The sequence below is a fragment of the Rattus norvegicus genome, chromosome 18, assembly GCF_021556685.1.
Source record: "Rattus norvegicus strain SHRSP/BbbUtx chromosome 18, alternate assembly SHRSP_T2T, whole genome shotgun sequence".
In the NCBI taxonomy this organism is placed as follows: domain Eukaryota; kingdom Metazoa; phylum Chordata; class Mammalia; order Rodentia; family Muridae; genus Rattus; species Rattus norvegicus.
In genome coordinates this window covers 1820091-1838998 of record NC_141551.1, presented here as the reverse complement: position 1 = coordinate 1838998, position 18908 = coordinate 1820091, and the positions used below count along the sequence as shown (strand labels likewise).

General features: G+C 44.1%; 2 protein-coding genes and 1 pseudogene across 4 annotated transcripts in view; all 3 read right to left on the bottom strand.

Annotated features, from left to right (window-relative positions):
* Window positions 1–18908, bottom strand: part of Greb1l (GREB1 like retinoic acid receptor coactivator) — a 236711-nt gene that overhangs the window by 22659 nt on the left and 195144 nt on the right. For all 3 annotated transcript variants that reach the window (XM_087593268.1, NM_001432470.1, XM_087593267.1), the window contains 4 exon segments: window positions 12477–12607; window positions 9425–9764; window positions 3223–3338; window positions 2025–2269 (listed from right to left, as the gene is read on the bottom strand). In XM_087593268.1, the coding sequence (XP_087449394.1) occupies window positions 2025–2269; window positions 3223–3338; window positions 9425–9764; window positions 12477–12607 (832 nt within the window).
* Window positions 5602–6313, bottom strand: LOC147999641 (SAP domain-containing ribonucleoprotein pseudogene; annotated as a pseudogene).
* Hspd1l1 (heat shock protein family D (Hsp60) member 1 like 1) lies at window positions 16745–18863 on the bottom strand. The gene is made up of 2 exons (XM_087593653.1): window positions 18690–18863; window positions 16745–18566 (listed from the first exon to the last, which is right to left on the bottom strand). The coding sequence occupies exons 1-2, from the start codon at window positions 18790–18792 to the stop codon at window positions 16948–16950; spliced, it is 1722 nt and encodes a 573-aa protein (XP_087449779.1). The 5' UTR covers window positions 18793–18863; the 3' UTR covers window positions 16745–16947.

Sequence of the window (18908 nt, the reverse complement as noted above, 5' to 3'; positions counted from 1 at the left end):
CACGGCCTACAAACAGGACAGCCTGCCTGTCTCCCTGGTCCCTTTCTGGGCCTGAACTAACCTTTTCCAGTTCCTGATCCACTTCCTGCTCTTGAACCCGGCCTCAGCCTCTCATCTAGCAGTTGGACTCTGCAGCTTCACTTGGAACCTGACAACAGCTCCTTTTCTGGCTTTTGACTGGTTTGTTTTATATACAGTTTTTTCCTCTGCCCACTTCTGAACTATGCTAAGCTCTGCTGCAGCCTCTTTAACCTGCTTTCATTTTGACCCATTTATATACATCTGTAGATACACACATCTATCCATCCATATGTACATACATTGATTGTGTGCTGTGTGACTAATTAATATTAGTCACTAATATTGGAATAAAGAACCTGCATTCACCTCAGCCAGGCTTCCAGTGAAAGGTAGTTACATGACAAACCGTTGTCACTGAGCCACTAAAACTTGTGAGTTTGTTACTGAAGTCTGACATTGTGGAAAGACACGTGTCCATCGGCACAGGGCACACATGACGTCAGACGCTTGGCAGAGCCTGCCTCCCTCCCACTTTCAGCCTCAGCATCCTTGAGGGAGCCCAGGGGCTAGGGTCTGTAAGGTCCAAGTTTTTGGTGTTCAGCAGGACTTTGTCATGAGACTTTTGTGGGTTTATCAGAGCAAGTTAAGTCAGGACGCTGTTGGTGAGTGGGGCAGACTAATGGGGCAGCCAGTGCTACACCTCAGCTGCTTAGAGCACTTGCTGTGCTTGCAGAAGACTGGGGCTCAGTTCCCAGCACCCACATGACAGCTCACAACTGTTAATAACTCCAGTTCCAGGACCTCCTTCTTCAGATCTCCTTGGGCACCTGGCATTCAGGTATATGTATATCTACATACTCACACACATACGATACTGTTTAAATCTGTTTTTAAAGAAAGCCACTAGGAAGAGGACAGTTCTGCCACACACACACTCATTTCCCTTCCCCCACTCATTTCCCTTCCCCCTCATTTCCCTCCCCCCACCCATTTTCCTCCCCCCACTCATTCCCCTTCCTGGCCTCATATTCCCAATATTCCAGAGATATATTTCCCCTCATTGTGTTAACCTGTCCTGTTCTCTGGCTTTTTCTCAGCTGGTTTCAGGAACACTGAGGAGCCTACAGTGGTGGGGTAGAGGAAGGAGAAGGTGGGGTAAACCTGTCCCCTGCTGAGGAGAGTAGCTGGGTACAGCCTAGAGAAGGGCAGGTTGCACGTCCCTCTAGGTACTACAGATAGGAGGGCCCTCAAGCATGGAGTCATCTGACAGCACTGACAGAATCAAATGGAAGACTGGTGCTACCTGGGCACAAGTATGTGCTTGCACATGCATGTCTGGGCAATAACCTGGTCTCCATGCTAATTCAGAGAGTGGGTGGGACACATGGTGCTCCACTTCCGTACTTTGATAAATCATCTGATTTCTCCACTTCCGTCTCTTCCTTGTACTTTGATCGTCTGATTTCTCTACATTAAGCTTTATTGCTTTCATAATAAAAAATCTGGAAACAGGGCTGCATTTGCTGTGTTACGATTTACTAAAAGAAAATTTATACCAGGCCTTGCAGTCAAAACTAGTAGCCCCTGAAAAGCTTACAGTATAGAAACACTTGACAATAAATACTCAAGATAACTAGTCATCCATCCATCCATCCATCCATCCATCCATCCATCCATTCATACACCTGTACCAGATACTAAGCAAACCTAGTACAAACTGAGAGCTTTTATCTGTAGACTGAATATCGTTTTCATGCAAATGTGAGCTCTGGAGTAACTGAAGGAGATGGGGAGGCACCAGAGGGCAGGCTCTGAGGCAAACTGATTATGGTTTTTGCCTGTCCCTAGGCTCACAGTTAAACCTAGAGAAAGCTGTACCCATTCAGCTTTCCTGCTTTGCAAGCACCCTCTGAGCCACTGAAGTCTGGAGAGGCGGTCTCTGCCATCACTTGGAGACCTTGGGGGTTGGTACCCAGCTCTACCTTTTGGAGGAGAGTTCTGACCTGAGGTTCCAGTGACAGCGCTGCTGTTGCTCTGTGGCCGCTCCAAATCGATGAGCAGCTCCTCGGAGTCATTGTCACTGGTGGGGACCCTCTCAGTCTCCTTCCCACTGAGGTCCAGGGCAGCAGCAGGCCCCCGGACGACCTCTTTTGAGACATAGCAGCATGCCAGGCCCACCTCTTGCTCCAAGGCCGTTCGAGTTAAATAGCTTGAGTCAATCAATCGTAGGTCACAGTACTTTAAGGACCTGTGTAGAAGGAACTATATTGGTGGCATGTCCCTCCAACACAGAATCCTTATGCATGCCTGAAGGTCCTGTGGTCCATGGAACAGTGAAGACCACAGGTTTCAGTACTGGCTAAGTCTGCTCTAAATCTGAGCTCTGTCACCTCCCACCTAGCCATATTTCCCTGTGCTTCACTTCCCCTGTGTCCCTGAAGTATAAAATAGAGAGGACAGGGGACTGGAGATGTAGTTCAGTGGCAGAAAATAGGTGTAGCATGTATGAAGCCCTGGACTTCAGTACCAGTGTCACTAAAAGGCAAAGGCAAAAGCATAATTATAAAAGGCTGGCTTATAAAGTTGATGCAAGGGGAGAGACAATCCAAGAAAACATTTAGAGTGTGGCTGACATACAGTGAACAGTTGATGCTTTTATTGCTATTGCCTTCTGATCTATAGCCCCTAGGTCCTCAAGGGAGTTTGGAACATCAGATTAGCAGAGATAAAGTGCTTTAAACTCTATCATCTATCTATCTATCTATCTATCTATCTATCTATCTATCTATCTATCTATCTATCTTCTATACATCTATTTATCTATCTATCTGTCTATCTATCATCTATCTGTCATCTATCTGTCATCTGTCTATCCATCCATCTAGCATATATATGTATATGTATGTATATGTATGTATATGTATATGTATATATATTTGAATACCTATCTATCATCTGTCTATCTCTCTTGCCTTTCCTCTTCAGCCTCTCTGGCTGCTTTGCTCTGAGGTATAACCACTTTTCCTCTGTGGCTCAGTCCCATTCCAGAACTGGTAGTTCTGGAAATCTGAAAGAAAATGAACGAGGCTCTATTTCTTTTTGTCCCTGCATGAGACGATTACTGCTAGATAACAGAAAATGGTTCAACAATCAAGCATCAGTTCAACCTTGGAACCATGGAGCTGCAGACTCACATCTTACCTGGGAAAAGTTTCTCCAAGAGGGTCTTTGCCAGTTAATATCACTATGCAGGGCAGACCTTCCAAGTCTTGGTATGTCCGAGGTATCCACTCTTCCTGATCGTTTCCTCTCCAGGTCTATAGAAGAGATACAGAAGAATTCATTAAAACTCCTCATTCAAATTTGTGTGTGTGTGTATGTGTATACATATATATATATGTATATATATACATATACATACATACATTTCTGGATACAGGCTTCAGACACACAAAGCAGCCTAATGACCTTTATTAAGTGTGTAAATTATTGGAATGCTTGTTTTTAATTCTTGTGATAGGGTTTTAATCTTTGAGATGGGGTTCATGTAGCCCAGGCTAACCTCAAATCCCTTCTGTAGCTGAGGATGACTTTGTTGTCTCCATCTCCTAAATGCTGAATTACAGCTTGTGCACCACACCCACCTCTGCATTTGCTACCTTCAAGGCATACACAAAACATTTCTATGAGAGCATGGACTTCAGTTTCCATCTCAATAGCATAGAAAGGTATTGGTATGTCTCATGCATTAGCCCCACAAACCAGAAAAACACCAGAGCTTCCTACTGGTGATATACTTCCTACTGGTGATATAAAACTGGCTACACTTGGGGTTGGGGATTTAGCTCAGTGGTAGAGCGCTTGCCTAGCAAGCACAAAGCCCTGGGTTCAGTCCCCAGCTCCAAAAAAAAAAAAAAAAAACTGGCTACACTTGCTGGCTTGAACAAACTCTCAGGATTAGGTGATAAGAAAGGCCGGTTTCAGTTGTTAGGGACTTGAGAAAGACTATTAAACTCATCTAAAACATTTTAATCGGGCAAATAATGAGGCTAGCCCCAATTCTAGTGGTTAGTTTTTCTCTTTCTCCCTTTATTGATGTTAAAAATAACTGTCCTAGAGGTGCATAATCCTAGTTACTCAAGAGGCTGAGGGAGAATCTTCCAAGTTAAGGCCACCCTGTGGGCAACTTAATGAGACATGTATCAAAATAAAAGGTAAAGGAAGAGTAGCAGATATAACTAAGTGGTAGAACTTGCCTAGACACAAAACTGTAGGCTCAATTCCCCACCCAACCTGACAAGCATGAGGCCTCCAAAGTCTGTAAGACTGACCAGGCTGGGCCAGAAGCAAACCCAACTGCCCTAACTTGAAGAGGGATACCAACTGCTCCTGTTTTCACCAAGTACCATACAGCACCCATTCTTCACCTACTGCCACAAACACTTACTTATCCATGAAGACCCTTTAATAATTTGAACATTAGTCTTGGTATGACTAATAATGCACAAGGAAAACCCACTTTTGTAAGTTGTTCAAGGATGAAGGATCTGTAATTGTTTGTTTCGGTTTTGCTTGAGACGAAGTCTTGCATGCACAAGGCTAGCCTTAAACTTGGTGTGTAGTTGTGGATGAACCTGGATATGTAAGTCTCCTGCCTTCGCCTCCCAAGGGCATCAGTTGTGCATCACCACAACTGGTTTTCTGTAGTGCTGGGATCAAATAGAGGACATCACGTGTGCCAGGCACCCCAAAAGCTAAGTTACATTTTCAGCACCCAAGTGTTTCCGGTTTAGAACAGAAGAAAATAGACAAATTTAGATAAGTTTCAAAGATTATTATTTATTACATGTATAGAATGTAAGTAGGTTTTATGTCAATTTTCTAGCAGGGCTTAACTGGAACTTCTGATGCTTTAGCAAACAAGAACTAAGAAGTAAGCTGTTGTTGAGAATGTGTTGGCACACCCCTTAAATCCTAGCACTCAACAGGCAGAGACAAGTGGATCCCTGAGTTCAGTTAACCTCGATCCAGATCAGTTCCATGCCCAGGAGAAGTTGACTGACAAAAAACAGGACCCACCCCTTTCACGGAGTTTTTTGTCCTATTGGTCTTTTGCTTATCTGTTCTGCTTTTCAATTCTTTGGGTTTTGTTTGAAAAGAGAAAGAAAGAAAGGAAGAGAGAAAGAAAGAAGGGAAGAAAGAAAGAAGGGAAGAAAGAAAGAACATAAAGTTGGGTAGGTAGGAAGGTGGAATGGTCTGGGAAGAGTTGGGGGAGGGGCAAACAGTCAAATATTTTATATGGAACTTTAATTAAAAAAAGAAAACCAACCTAGAAATATTTTTCTTTTCTTCCTCTTTTATTAATAAGCACAAATAATTAAAAACAAAAACCACAACAATCTTAAATGCACAAGAGCAGTTAAATAAAACTACTACCGAATTCAAGGATGTACCAAACATACATGCTTCCTCACTGTGAGGCACATGACTGTGTATGTAGTTAGATAGGTAGGGAAGTGTGTGTGTGTGTGTGTGTGTGTGTGTGTGTGTGTGTGTGTGTGTGTGTGTGTTTGTGTGTGTATGTCTGTATATATAAAACCAAGATAATCTGAGAAATGGAAACCACTATGGGGCGGGCAGAAAGCACGAACTTTTCATTACGCAATCCCAAAACACTCTGCTCCTTTTCTTTTCTTTGCCTCTGTATCCTCTGTGGTTCCAGTTCCAGCTGAACGTGTCACAATTCCAAATCTCTCCTTCCATCTCTCCAGCTTCTCATCATCCTCAGACCTTCTAGAGATGGAAGAGACATTCAAACCAAATCTCTGTGCTCTTTCCTTTCGTTTATCCAAGTTAACCACAGGTTTGGTGTCAGATGATAAACCTTTTGTTGGAACTGAAGAAGTTCCAAACCTAGCTGCGCGAGCAGCCTTCTTACTCTCCCAGCTTACAGGCACATTGAAACGTTCAGCACTCTTCTGCATTCTCTCAGTTAGAGGTATTCCAGATGTACTTTTTACCGCCTTCTTCTCTGATGACATACCAACAACTTTTTCAGGAGGTTCTTCCTCTTTAACAGGCAGATCCACGGGCTTCTTCTTCCTCAGTTTCACCTCCCAGTACATCTTCTTCATTTGCTTCTTCTTCAGCCTGTTCTTCAAGATATGCCTGAAGCCTATTGATAAGCTCTTGTTTCATTCCCTTGGTCTCTAAACCACGAGCAAGACATTCTTGCTTTAGTTCAGCAAGCTTCAGCTTGTGGAGCTCCACCATCTTGGTCGCCATCTTGCTCTAGAAATATTTTTTAAAATACACTCTCAGGTTGGAATGAAGGCCCAGCAGTTAAAGAACACAGGAGTGGGGTTCAGTTCCCCAAACCCATGTCAGGCCATTCACAAGCCCGTAACTCCAACTCCAGAGGGCTCAGCTTCCTCTTCTGACTTCTGTTGACACCATATCCACATCACACACACACTGTGGGGCCCTGGCATGGTAGCATATACCTGTTCTCATGAGGATGAAGAGGAGGAGGAAGGAGACTAGGTTTCAAGGTCGTGCTCATTTAGGGTCAGCCTCAGCTACTTGAGACCCTGCCTCCAAGCAAACGCCTTCTTCAGACAGACATCACTCCCGTCCCCCTGCACTCAAGGGGAATGAACTGCCCAGCTCAGAGCAAACAATCCTAGAACGGGAGTGGTTTTACTCAATGGTCTTCACACTGTGTTTATGTTCTTCCCAACAATGGGAATTCTCCTAAAAGTATTTTAGATTCTGGAATCCACCATTAAATAATGGTTCCACCAAGGGTAAAGAGGCAGGGATAACTGATAAATGTCTTACCACTGGAGGAGGTTTTCCACTGAGTGTGAAATACATCTCGCTTTTACTTTTGACCAATAGCAACCAGTCAACCTGCTGTGCCATGCTTTCCCGTCATGCTCCTTGTGATGAATGATAGTGACTTCCATGGATCTACTGTGGCCTTAGAGTTATTTTTTTCCAAGGCACTTAAGCCAACACAAAAGACAAGTTAGTTTTGGCTCAATACTGGGTTCACTACCCAGGCAACTGTACAAAAGTTTCATATGCATGTTGGGCAAACTGACTTATTTAAGGCTAAAAGTGTAATCTGTCCAAGGTTAAATTTTAATATTTGTCATCTCTGACCAATTAACCATAATGTATGAGGTCATATAATGGGAGCAAGACTGAAGATAAATGATACCCCACACCTTCTAAGTGGAGAAGGCATCTAGGAGCTTAAAAGGAATGGGTAAGCCAGGAGGTACCTGTAGAGAGGCAGTCCTGTTTAGGTGTGAGCATTCCAGTAGGAGTGGTGTATATTTTTACCCTCACACAGATAGTACAAGATTGGAGAGAATGAGGGGAAATGGAGGTTTTGAGAATCTGGGACTCTTTTATGCAGCTGGTACTCAGATAAATGAAGTGGCTTTCACTGCCTTGGGAAATAATTACTAGGAAGTCCTTCACATAAGGCACACCCTCAGATAACGGTTACTCAGGGTGCACACACAGCCCAGTGTTCCTTCCCTGAGCATTGCCAATGATCCTGGCACTCAGAGGTGAGTGATGGATAGCTTCATTGTGTTTTGTAAACAGTGGCCCAGTGGGACAGGTGTTTACAACTCACTGAAATATAATGATCTTCTTTTCCTTTCCTTTCCTTTTTCTTTTTTCTTCCTTCCTTCCTTCCTTCCTTCTTTCCTTCTTTTTATCATCCTCCTCCTCCTCCTCCTCCTCTTCTTCCTCCTCCTCCTCCTCCTCCTTCTTCTTTTTAAAGACAGGGTCTCTCTGTGTAGCCCTGGCTGTCCTGGAACTCACTCTGTAGACCAGGCTGGCCTTGAACTCAGAGATCTGCCTGCCTCTGTCTCCCAAGTGCTGGGATTAAAGACATGTGCCACTACCAGCATATACTGACTTTCTAAACAAGTGACCCAAGACTGTCAGGAGCTAGATACTGAGAATCAGGGCCAACCCAAGGAACACCTTGCAGTCCTAGCTTAGCTCGGCAGTGCTGTGGGTTCTCTAGAGTGTTGCTAAGTGCATAGCTGCATAGCTATTGTTTCTAGTTCCTTAGTGTCTTTAGATGGCCTCAAGCCCATGTCTCAGTGACCCACTGTCAGAAGGGCTTCAGGGCACTGTTATTCACCATAGGAATTTTCTACAACGTGGCCTTTGACCATAATTTTATTTTTCTTCATCATTAAAAACGTAATGACCATCTACTCACAAGGAAGTCTAGGTTGATAGACAGGCCACCCAATTACTTGTCACAACTGGTTTTTAGACAACAGAAGCTGCCTCAATGACATCAAGACCACAAGTGTCTGCATTTCTCAACCAGCTCTAATAGAAAGATAGCTACTCAAGCTGCATTCTCTCCCCATGACCCTCCCAAAGCAAGGAAATCACCAATGACAAACGGCCATTGCACTGAGGCAATGCCAAGAACCAGTCACATGCTAAGTAGACGCACTTGGCTCCCTCCTCTACACATTTGGTTCCTCTCTGGTGAAAAGCTGCAGGTCTGATCAGAAAATCCAGTCTCTTCCCATAAGCTGTGAACATATTTCTGAAACAGAATTGTTATAACTGGTACTGAATATGAGTTTCGGTTTGGGGATAACTTTATTGTTCTAGTTGCTTATCAAGTATTTTAGGCTATTCAGTTTAGGTTAGATAATACAACAGAAAAACCTAACATTTGAAAAGTTATTTATAAATAGTAAATAAAAATCTCCAAGTTAGGGCTGGAGAGATAGCTCAGCGGTTAAGAGCACTGACTGCTCTTCCAGAGGTCCTGAGTTCAATTCCCAGCAACCACACGGTGGCTCACAACCATCTGTAGTGGGATCCAATGCCCTCTCTGGTATCTGAAGAGAGTGACAGTGTACTCATATACCTAAAACAAATAAATACATCTTTTAAAAAAAAGTTTCCAAGTTAAAGCTTAAGGAAATCACATGGTTCAAATATTGTATTTTGCAAAGAAGAAACTGCAGCAAGGTGGAAACCAAACCCCTCAGAGCACGTGTTTTCTCTTCAGCCCTGGGCCAGGCATAAGGCAAGGACTTAGCATAGTTGGTTCATGCCTGACAGGAGGGGACAGTGGGCAGTGTGCCAGCAAGCTGGAGAACCACGGGGTAAACTAGGTCATCTCATTTTTTTGCACCCGTGCTTGGAGAGCACGGAGCCCAACTGCAAATGCTTAGGAAAGGGGATGTGATCTTTAGAAACTGGTGTCAACTAAGAAAAGCCTGGTCAGGGAGGTTATAGTCACACACGTGCAAAACTTATTCAACTCAATCATCTGGGTGATCCCGCTATCCAAGAGTCCTGGGGTGGGGAGACAGAACAAACGGTTCACCTGCTCTTTGCTAACCTTTAATCGCGTCACAAAGTGAGTAGCAACAGTCAGTTCAGAGGTAGGGCTCCCCAGGATGATCTCGAATCGATACTGCAGACCCAGCTTGTCTCGCACCTCCTGCAGCCGCTCCTTGGCCAGCATGGCCAGCTGCAGGGAAGGCACTCTGATGACGAGCATGTGTCCCCTTCCACTCTTGTTCTTTCCTGGGGAGGTGATAAGGTCATCCACAATGCTGAGCGTTTCTGGTGTGCTGTGGTCTCGGAGTGACGCCATGGTGGTGAGAGCCATCAAGGCCTCTGAGTACTGCTGGATGAGAAGATAGCATCGGACCACCATGCTATGCAGACGGGGGTACCTGTGACGGAACACGGGGAGTTAGCGCTCAGCAGACGGCCTGCAGGAACAGCGAGGCATGCGCAGTAAAATGCAGGTAGAAAACAGCAGGAAGGGGCTACTGTGCAGAATAACATTGGATCCCACATTACTAGAAGTGACTCCACGTGTAATGCATGCACGACCTATTGGGATAGGCAAAGTAAATTAGAGTTTGGGGGCTGGCCTAGTCATTCTACCTTCTTAAAGTACCTTGTGGGCCAGCACCGGGACCAGGAAGCTAGACCAGGAAGCTAGAACTGCCAGACCACAGAAGCAAGTCCCACAGTTGAACAGTTGAACCAGCAATTCAGATGCTCATTAAATACTGAGACACACAGGTTGGTACAGGTTAATTGTGAACGAGTCATAACCCCTCATGCTGCTGCAGAAGCACTGCCAGTTCTGCTCTCTGATATGTGACTACAGTAAAGGAAACTGAGACACTGCTGTCATTATTCTTGGTGGATCAGACATTAAAAAAGAAAAAGAAAAAAAAGGTAGTGTTAGAGAGTGCCTGTAACTCTCTAGCTTGGGTAAGCCCGAGGCAGGAGGATTGAGAAGTTTACCTCAGTCTGGGCTACATAATGTGCAGATTCCAGTTTAATGGGATGCTATTTTAAACAAACAAACAAACAAACAAACAAACAAACAAACAACAACAACAAAACCCAAAAAAGTGAGTTGGTGCAGGGGAAATTAGAGCTAGCTAGAGAAAGAGCATCCCCTAGTGGCGAACCTTTTATTACCAGAGACGATTGGATTAAGAGAGCCTGAGAATCTGGGCATTACTGTTCTCCCCTCCCTAGACTGCTAGGTGACAGTCACATTGATCATGCTGGCTGTTTGGGCTAGGTAGCAAATAGATGTGTCATTTTGGTGCTCTTCCTCTGGAAGGGAGGCTTGATGACTAAAGAGAATAGGCCTCACTGGGTGCCTGAGAAAGTAGGCACTGGAAGGCAGGGAGGGCTGTGCAAACTTTGGCTGACTGAGGTGTTGAGAGTGGCAGAGCCCTGAGGAGTCAGTCTGGCCCCTTTCTTCTTGGCCACTAGTTGGTAGCTCATGAGCTGCTCAGCAGCAAGGTGGGCACCTCTTCTCTACTTCTAATTCTCCTCAAAATGTTCGCAAGCTTGCTTGGAAAAGCCCAGAGTCCAATACCAGTTAGAGCCATCGAATGAGCACCACAGCTTTGAGGGAGTGTACCAAAGGTGGCCAGTACTCTGGCCTCTCCACCTTTCATGGGACCAGTGTGGGGACTGAGAGAAATTCAGCTACTTGCTCTTGATCACTGCCTAGAGACTGATTGGGCTGCAATGATTCAGGTCTTTGTCATGTCTTCTAGTACTGCAGGCTTTGCTAGGCTGAGAAAAGCAGAGAAAGCCACGGTTGGGCCAGTCCCGGGCTAGTGCTGTCAGCCATTCAATAAGTCATAGATATTAATAGCTTGGGCAGAAAGCTGGAGGGGAAGAAACCACAGATGAGCTATATTTAAAGCTTAGGGTTACTTTACTGGCAATGGTTTTTCTTTCTTTTTTTTTTTTTAAGCCAAAGTTAGAACAGAGATTAAATTCAAAGTACAAACATTTACAATCCACACTTTGACAAAATTATGACTTAATGGTGAAATTTCCCCCATCTGTTTGCATTAAACTATAGTTGTGGTTTTGTATTACAAAATCTAGTGGAAGTTGATGGAACCATCTTTTAAAACACAAGCCATGCACTCTTGAGTCACTGGGTTGAAAGGCAAGTTCTAAGCAGGGGAAGGAAGTGGGTAGGAAAGTAAAACGGTGTCTTAGGGAGGACCACATTACAGTTAATGACACGGGTGCTGTCTGTTGCTGACGACCAATGCTGTGAGTGCGGGCTCCACTCTGAACTCGTTCCCTTCCCTGACACAGCGCTATCTTGCTGGACTGGGTATATCCACTTGTCTTTATTTTTTTCTCTTTTCTTAAAACATTTCCAGGATGATAGGGCAGGCTGGTAAAGAGCTGACTCAGCCCAACTGGGTTCAGTATTGGGAATCTAGAGCTACCAGGAGGTCTAGTTTACCTCACTGCCCATCTGAGACGGTCACACAGAGGGCGGGAGGGATGTTAACCTTTTGAGTCTAGGAATCAGGCTCTGAGAAAACAAAGACAAAACATTCCTGGAACTGAGGAATAAGGGAAGGCTGACATGTTAGAGAGAATTATCTCTAAAATAGAAGAAATCAGACTCTCAACCCTGAAGGTCAGGACTACAGGATGGGTCCCAAGGATAGACCATGTTTAAATGGGTTTTGTTCCTTAACTATGTTCTATATGTAGCCACGGCTTCCAATGTTTAGCTTGTAGGGAACTGTCTAAGGATACTTGCCCACAGTGAGCAGGTGAAGAGGTACAAAGCCTGAGGTATAATGTCAGGAGACTGGCTAGAGGTCAGGGTAGTGACCTTCAGCACACTGAAGCTACCTAGGAGACAATCTGGGGTATGAAAAATGGTACTGGTTCCTACTGTAGGACAGCCTGCCCTTGTTTGCCTTGTATGATCATCCGAAAGCCAGAATAGTAGAAGGCCATCTTGAGAAAGCTGTTTTTATTTGTCCTTTCCATATCACTTGCACAAGCACCACCAAAGACAATGTGACATGGCCAGACAGACATTCAACTGTTTTTGGCATATAGCTAAGGCCAAGGGCAGCCTTCCTTACCTCTCCAAGAGGGTGCTCACCATCTTTTCAAAGGTCTCATCGCATCTCAGGAGGGGGCTGGTGATTCCCCACTGCAGAGACTTGCTGTACTCATTCAAGCCAAAGTACAGCTTCTCGCAGCCCACGTCCTCCTAATTGGAAACAGCAGAGCAGGGTTTGGTGGGAGGTAAGGGAACAGTTGTGGAACTTGACATCGACATCGCATTCCTGCGGAACTTAGTACGGTTAGTGGCATGTTGATGTTTCCCTTAGGAAACTACACCCGGGTTTGTCTTCTTTTCCTTTTGTTCAGATACACAGGGCAGACACCTTCTCTTTTGGTTAGAAGTAGTTCTCCTTTCTGATGTATCCAGAGCACTTGGGAAGAAACTAAAAACCTTAAACACTAGGAGTGTCTTAGTCAGGGTTCCTATTCCTGCACAAACATCATGACCAAGAAGCAAGCTGGGGAGGAAAGGGTTTATTCAGCTTACACTTCCACATGGCTGTTCATCACCAATGGAAGTCAGGACTGGAACTCCAGCAGGTCAGGAAGCAGGAGCTGATGCAGAGGCCATGGAAGGGTGTTTCTTACTGGCTTGCTTCCCCTGGCTTGCTTAGCTTGTTCTCTTATAGAACCCATGACCACCAGTCCAGGGATGGCACCACCCACAGTGGGCTGGGTTGTCCCCCCTTGATCACTGTTGAGAAAATGCCTTACAGCTGGGCCTCATGGAGGCATTTCCTCAACTGAGGCTCCTTTCTCTGTGATAACTCCAGCTTGTGTCAAGTTGACACACAAAACCAGCCAGTACAAGTAGTTTTGGTACTATTTAATTGTGGTACTCCCCTTTACAAATAAAAATTAGTCTTTGAATGGAGAATAAAAATACAATGCACTATGAACATTCTACCTCATTAGACAGAACACACAGCACCAGTCCTCACCCTTCTTACTGACTCAGTTGCCGCTGTGGAAGTAATTATTTTTTTGGGATGTGACACAAGGATGCCCCAGAGGATCCTGGGGTATGGGACATGCAGCTGACTTTCAACTAAGAAGGCCCAGAATGTTAAGTTTTTGCTATTTTTGTTTGCTTGCTTGTTTTGTTTTGAGACTGGGCTCTCTGTCCTGGAACTCACTCTGTAGACCAGGCTACAGAGATCCACCTGCCTCTGCCTCCTGAGAGCTGTGATTAAAGGAGTACACCTTCATTTTTTCCTTATGCCTGTGCATTTTGTTTTCACATTTTTATTTATTATGAATTTAATTTTTCTTTAAGCATTCTCTTGTTTATTTTATAAAGAAAACAAGGCTGATACTTAGAAATAACATAGAAATAAATTAGAGGAAGCAGATTAGGAGTAAGAATGGGCCAGGGATAAAGTTAGTGACCCTGGAAATGCATGTCAGAAATTTATGCATCACTCCTTAGCAGTGGCTGTCATACTGAACTTTTCTTTTTGAGACAGAATCTTGTGTAGCCCAGGCTGGCCTTGAACTTGATAGGTAGCAGAAGATGATTCTGAGTTTCTGACAAATGCTGTCACCACAGGTTTGTGCCACCATGCTTGGCTCTATGTAGTGATGGGAATCAAACCTAGGGCTTTGTGCATGCAAGCATTCTACCAGCTTAACTGTATTTCCATCCCCAGAGCCTTTAAATAACCTATCTTACGCAAATTTGTGATTTGTGAAGTCTATAAAATAAACATAGGGGTAGCTAGTGAGATGGCTGGTGGTTAAGAGTGCTTGTGGCGGGGTTGGGGATTTAGTTCAGTGGTAGAGTGCTTGCCTAGCAAACGCAAGGCCCTGGGTTTGGTCCTGAGTTTGGGGGTTGGGGGAGGGGAGAGAAAGAGTGCTTGTGGCTCAGAACCTCAGTTCAGTTCCTAGCACCCATCTGGTGGTTCACAACTGCCTGTAACTGAAGCTCTAGGGTTTCTGGTGCCCTCTTCTGGTTTCCGTGTGCACCTGCATGTATGTGTATATACTAACATGCACACACACATATACAGAAATAGAAATTATACAAATCTTTGAAAAACTGTAAGGCACTATTGATGGGAAGTTTTTTATTTTTAGCACTCTCCTTCAAACAAGACAAGCCTGGCTGCTGGCACAGGGTCTTTCTTGAAAGCATTTTTTTGTACAAGGACTAGAAGATCTCTTGGACCCCAGAAGTCTGGCATAGATTGACTGACATCAGCTGCAAAGGACTAGCTCTTTTCTTTTTTGGTGGACTTGTGTTTTTCACTGCTCACTTTGGGAGAAAAGAATGCTGCCCATTTCATCTTCAATCTTTGTCTGGGCTGCATGCATAGTGACGCAGAAGGGCTGTGTTGTGCTGTCTCTTTCTCAACCCGGGGGCTGCTTTGTTTGGGAGAACAGAATCTCAGGGCTGATGCAGCAGCTCAGCACACAGGGGTAGTACTCAGTACCAAGTCACCTGTGCTCAAGCCCTATATGTGCTTTGTGCTTTCTTGCAGTTGTTAGCACTTTGGAAGTCCTATGAAAGGTGGACACAGGCCTACAAGTGCTGACAATGGTTTTTTAATTCAAGTACTTTGTTATATTCCAATTTCTCTTCCCATGTTTGAAGAGCCAAAGGAAGTGGACTGTGAGGATTCCTACATGTTGCTGGATGAGCTGAGTGTGATGGTGTGCATTTTCCTTTCTCTCTGTTGACCTCAGTTTCTTAGGGATGACTTATTTTAAAATTATTATTATTATTATTATTATTATTATTATTATTATTAGCCATACAGTGACTCATGCCTTTACTTCCAACACTTGGGAGGCAAAAACAGGCAGATTTCTGAGTTCAAAGCTAACCTGGCTTACAGAACAAATTCCAGGACAGCCAGAACTACACAGAAAAAGCCTGCCTCAAACAACAACAACAATAACAATAACAAATTATTTTTTTAAGGTGGAGTCAGGGCTCAAGTAATTCTCCAGCCTTAGCTCCCCAAGTAGTTTGGATAATAGCATGTGCTTGTCATGTCTGACTATAAAGATAATCTTTTAAAACTTACATTTTAAAAATGGTCTTACTGTTCTGTGATTCAGTTGTGCATGGGGTGTCGTTAGTGCACAACTCCACTGCCAGGTGGAGGTTAAAAAACAACTATGTTTCTCCTTTTACCTTTCTGTGGGCCCCAGGGCTCAAACTCAGGTTGTCAGGCCTGTGCAGCAAGCAAGCAATGTTACCTCTTGAGCATCTCCAAAGCCTGATTCTTTTAACCTTTTATTCCTAAAGTATAACAACTCCCTCTCTGCGGTGTCTTTAACAAACTCCCAGAATCACAAGTCAGGGCATCAATCACTGAGATCACTAACTACTCCTTTTAACATATGAGCCCAATGCCACCATTAGACCTAAAGTACTCACTGTAACCACAGCGATGACTCAAAAAAAAAATCACATGAAACCTATTTCTTATCACAAAAAGGAATAACAGGGCAGGGGGCTGGAGAGATGGCTCAGCGGTTAAGAGCACTGACTGCTCTTCCAGAGGTCCTGAGTTCAATTCCCAGCAACCACATGGTGGCTCACAACCATCTGTAATGAGATCCGATGCCCTCTTCTGGTGTGTCTGAAGACAGCTACAGTGTACTCATATAAATAAATAAATAAATCTTAAAAAAAAAAAAGAAAAAAAAAAGAATAACAGGGCAGGAGAAACAAGCCTTTCTCTCCATCACGGGGGTGAGTTCCCCTGCAGCCAAACATCATAGCAAAGAGGCATTCTGGAGAACTGTTTTGTTAGAGTAAAAATTATGTTTTAAAAATATTTTTACCTTTAATTGACATACAGTTAGTTGTAGGCTGATGTCATTATGCAGGTGAAGGCAGACAAGTTAGGTCAACATCATGACTGGACAGTAAAAAAAATAAGTCAGGGATAAAGCTTTTGCTAGGCAGGAGAGAAGGGGAAGGAAGGAAGAATCAAGATGGAGACAGGGAAGGATGACCCAGATCCGGGTGGCCTTGAATCGCCAAGGTAGCCGGGATGGATTTCTTTTTTTTTTTTTTTTAACTTTAAACAAAATTTTATTACACAAAGGTTGTCACATAATTGGATACTTCTCTACTCTGTACACAATCATTCTCACCTTCCACAGAAAGGCTGCTTCTGAACTTCTCATGTGGTGACACAGCGCTACAGTCCTGATGCTAACAGAACAGTAGAGATGCCTCAGTGATTTAAGTTGAAAGCAGGACACTGGTATATGGCTCTTGCACCCAGCATCAGGAATGTACAAATGTCTTTATTCAAAAATACAAAATAAATTATCTGTAGGCATGGACAATGACAGCAGTAAACCATTATGTATTGTCAAAGGAAACCAGTAACTGATGGTTACAGTGATCAGCCAGCCTTCTCTTCAGTCATTTTCTTCAGGTGACTTCTCTGAAGTTATTGGTGAGGAACCTGCCTGGAGCTTCCTGTCACAGTTCATTGATAAGGCAAAGCACTATTCTAGGAGTCAGAACATGCCACCTCCCATCCCCCCTCCTATTCCACCCATTGCACCCATTCCAGGGTCCTTCTCTTCTTTAGGAATTTCTGTCACTACAGCTTCGGCTGTAGTTAACAGGGAGGCCACCCCAGCAGCATCCAGTAAAGCAATTCTTACAACCTTTGTTGGATCAATGATTCCCTTTTCCACCATGTTCACAAAATCTCCAAGCATGGCATCATAGCCAACCTCTGAGGAACTCTGCAGAATTTTTTCAACTATCAAAGATCCTTCAACACCTGCATTCTTAGCAATCGTCATTGCAGGGATTTTAAGTGCTCTTTTAATAATTTCTATACCTATCTTCTGATCTTCATCAGCAGGCTTTAATGAATCCAAGGCTGGGATGCACCGAAGCAGAGCACAGCCCCCTCCTAGAACAATGCCTTCTTCAACAGCTGCTCTTGTGGCATTGAGAGCATCTGCAACTCTGTCTTTCTCCTCATTCACTTCAACATCACTCGTCCCTCCAACCTTCAACACAGCTACTCCATCTGGAAGTTTAGCAAGTCTCTCGTTCAGCTTTTCCTTTTCATACTCACTAGTTGTGATGTCTAGCTGCTCAGTGATTTCTTGAATACGTTTTTCAATGTGAGCTTTGTCACCTTTTCCTTTCAAAAGCATGGCATCATCTTTGGTGACAATGACCTCTCCAACTTTTCCTAAATCATGAGCTTGAACATCTTCAAGATTTAGATTCAAACCCTCTTCTCCAAACACCGCACCACCAGTAGCGATAGCCATATCTTTAAGCTGGTTCTTCCTGTTGTCCCCAAACCCTGGAGCTTTGACTGCTACAACCTGAAGACCAACTTTTAGCCTGTTCAAAACCAGTGTGCTAAGAGCTTCTCCATCAACATCTTCAGCAATTATGACCAAGGGCTTCCGGTGAGCATTGGCAATTTCAAGAGCAGGTACAATGGACTGAACACTAGAAATTTTCTTTTCACTCAACAAAACATAGGCATCTTGGAATTCACATTTTTGACCTTTTGATGTGTTAATAAAATATGGGGAAATATATCCTCTATCAAACTTCATGCCTTCAATAATTTCTAGCCCATCATTCAGGGTTTTTCCATCCTTCACTGTGATGACACCCTTTCTTCCAACCTTCTTCATTGCATCAGAAATGATGTTCCCAATGTCTTTGTCTCCGTTTGCAGAAATTGTAGCAACCTGAGCAATTTCTTCAGGGGTTGTCACAGGTTTAGATTGTTTCTTAAGTTCAGCAATTACAGCATCAACAGCCAACATCACAGCTCTCCGGATTTCCACTGTATTAGCCCCTTTGCTGATCTTCTCAAAGCCCTCCTTGGCAATAGACCGTGCCAGAACAGTGGCAGTGGTGGTGCCATCCCCAGCCTCTTCATTTGTGTTATTGGCAACATCCTGAACAAGCTTAGCTCCGATATTTTTGTATTTATCCTTTAAATCAATTGACTTTGCAACAGTGACCCCATCTTTTGTTACTTTGGGACTTCCCCAACTCTGTTCAATAATCACTGTTCTTCCCTTTGGCCCCATTGTAACAGCTACAGCATCGGCTAAAAGGTCTACACCTTGAAGCATTAAGGCTCGAGCATGGGGTTGGGGATTTAGCTCAGTGGTAGAGTACTTGCCTAGGAAGTGCAAGGCCCTGGATTCGGTCCCCAGCTCCGGAAAAAAAAGAACCAAAAAAAAAAAAAAAAAAAAAAAGGCTCGAGCATCCGCACCAAATTTTACATCTTTGGCATAGGCCCGAGTGAGATGAGGAGCCAGTGCCCGAGACACTGGTCTCATCTGGCGAAGGACTGTGGATAGTCGAAGCATTTCTGCGGGGCTGCGGCGGATGAGCACGAGGCGAGGCAGGCGGTCTGCGGCGAGTGAGGGACCCAGCACTCGGGATGGACTTCTGTAGGCAAATTTATTTCATCTAGGTGGGCAGT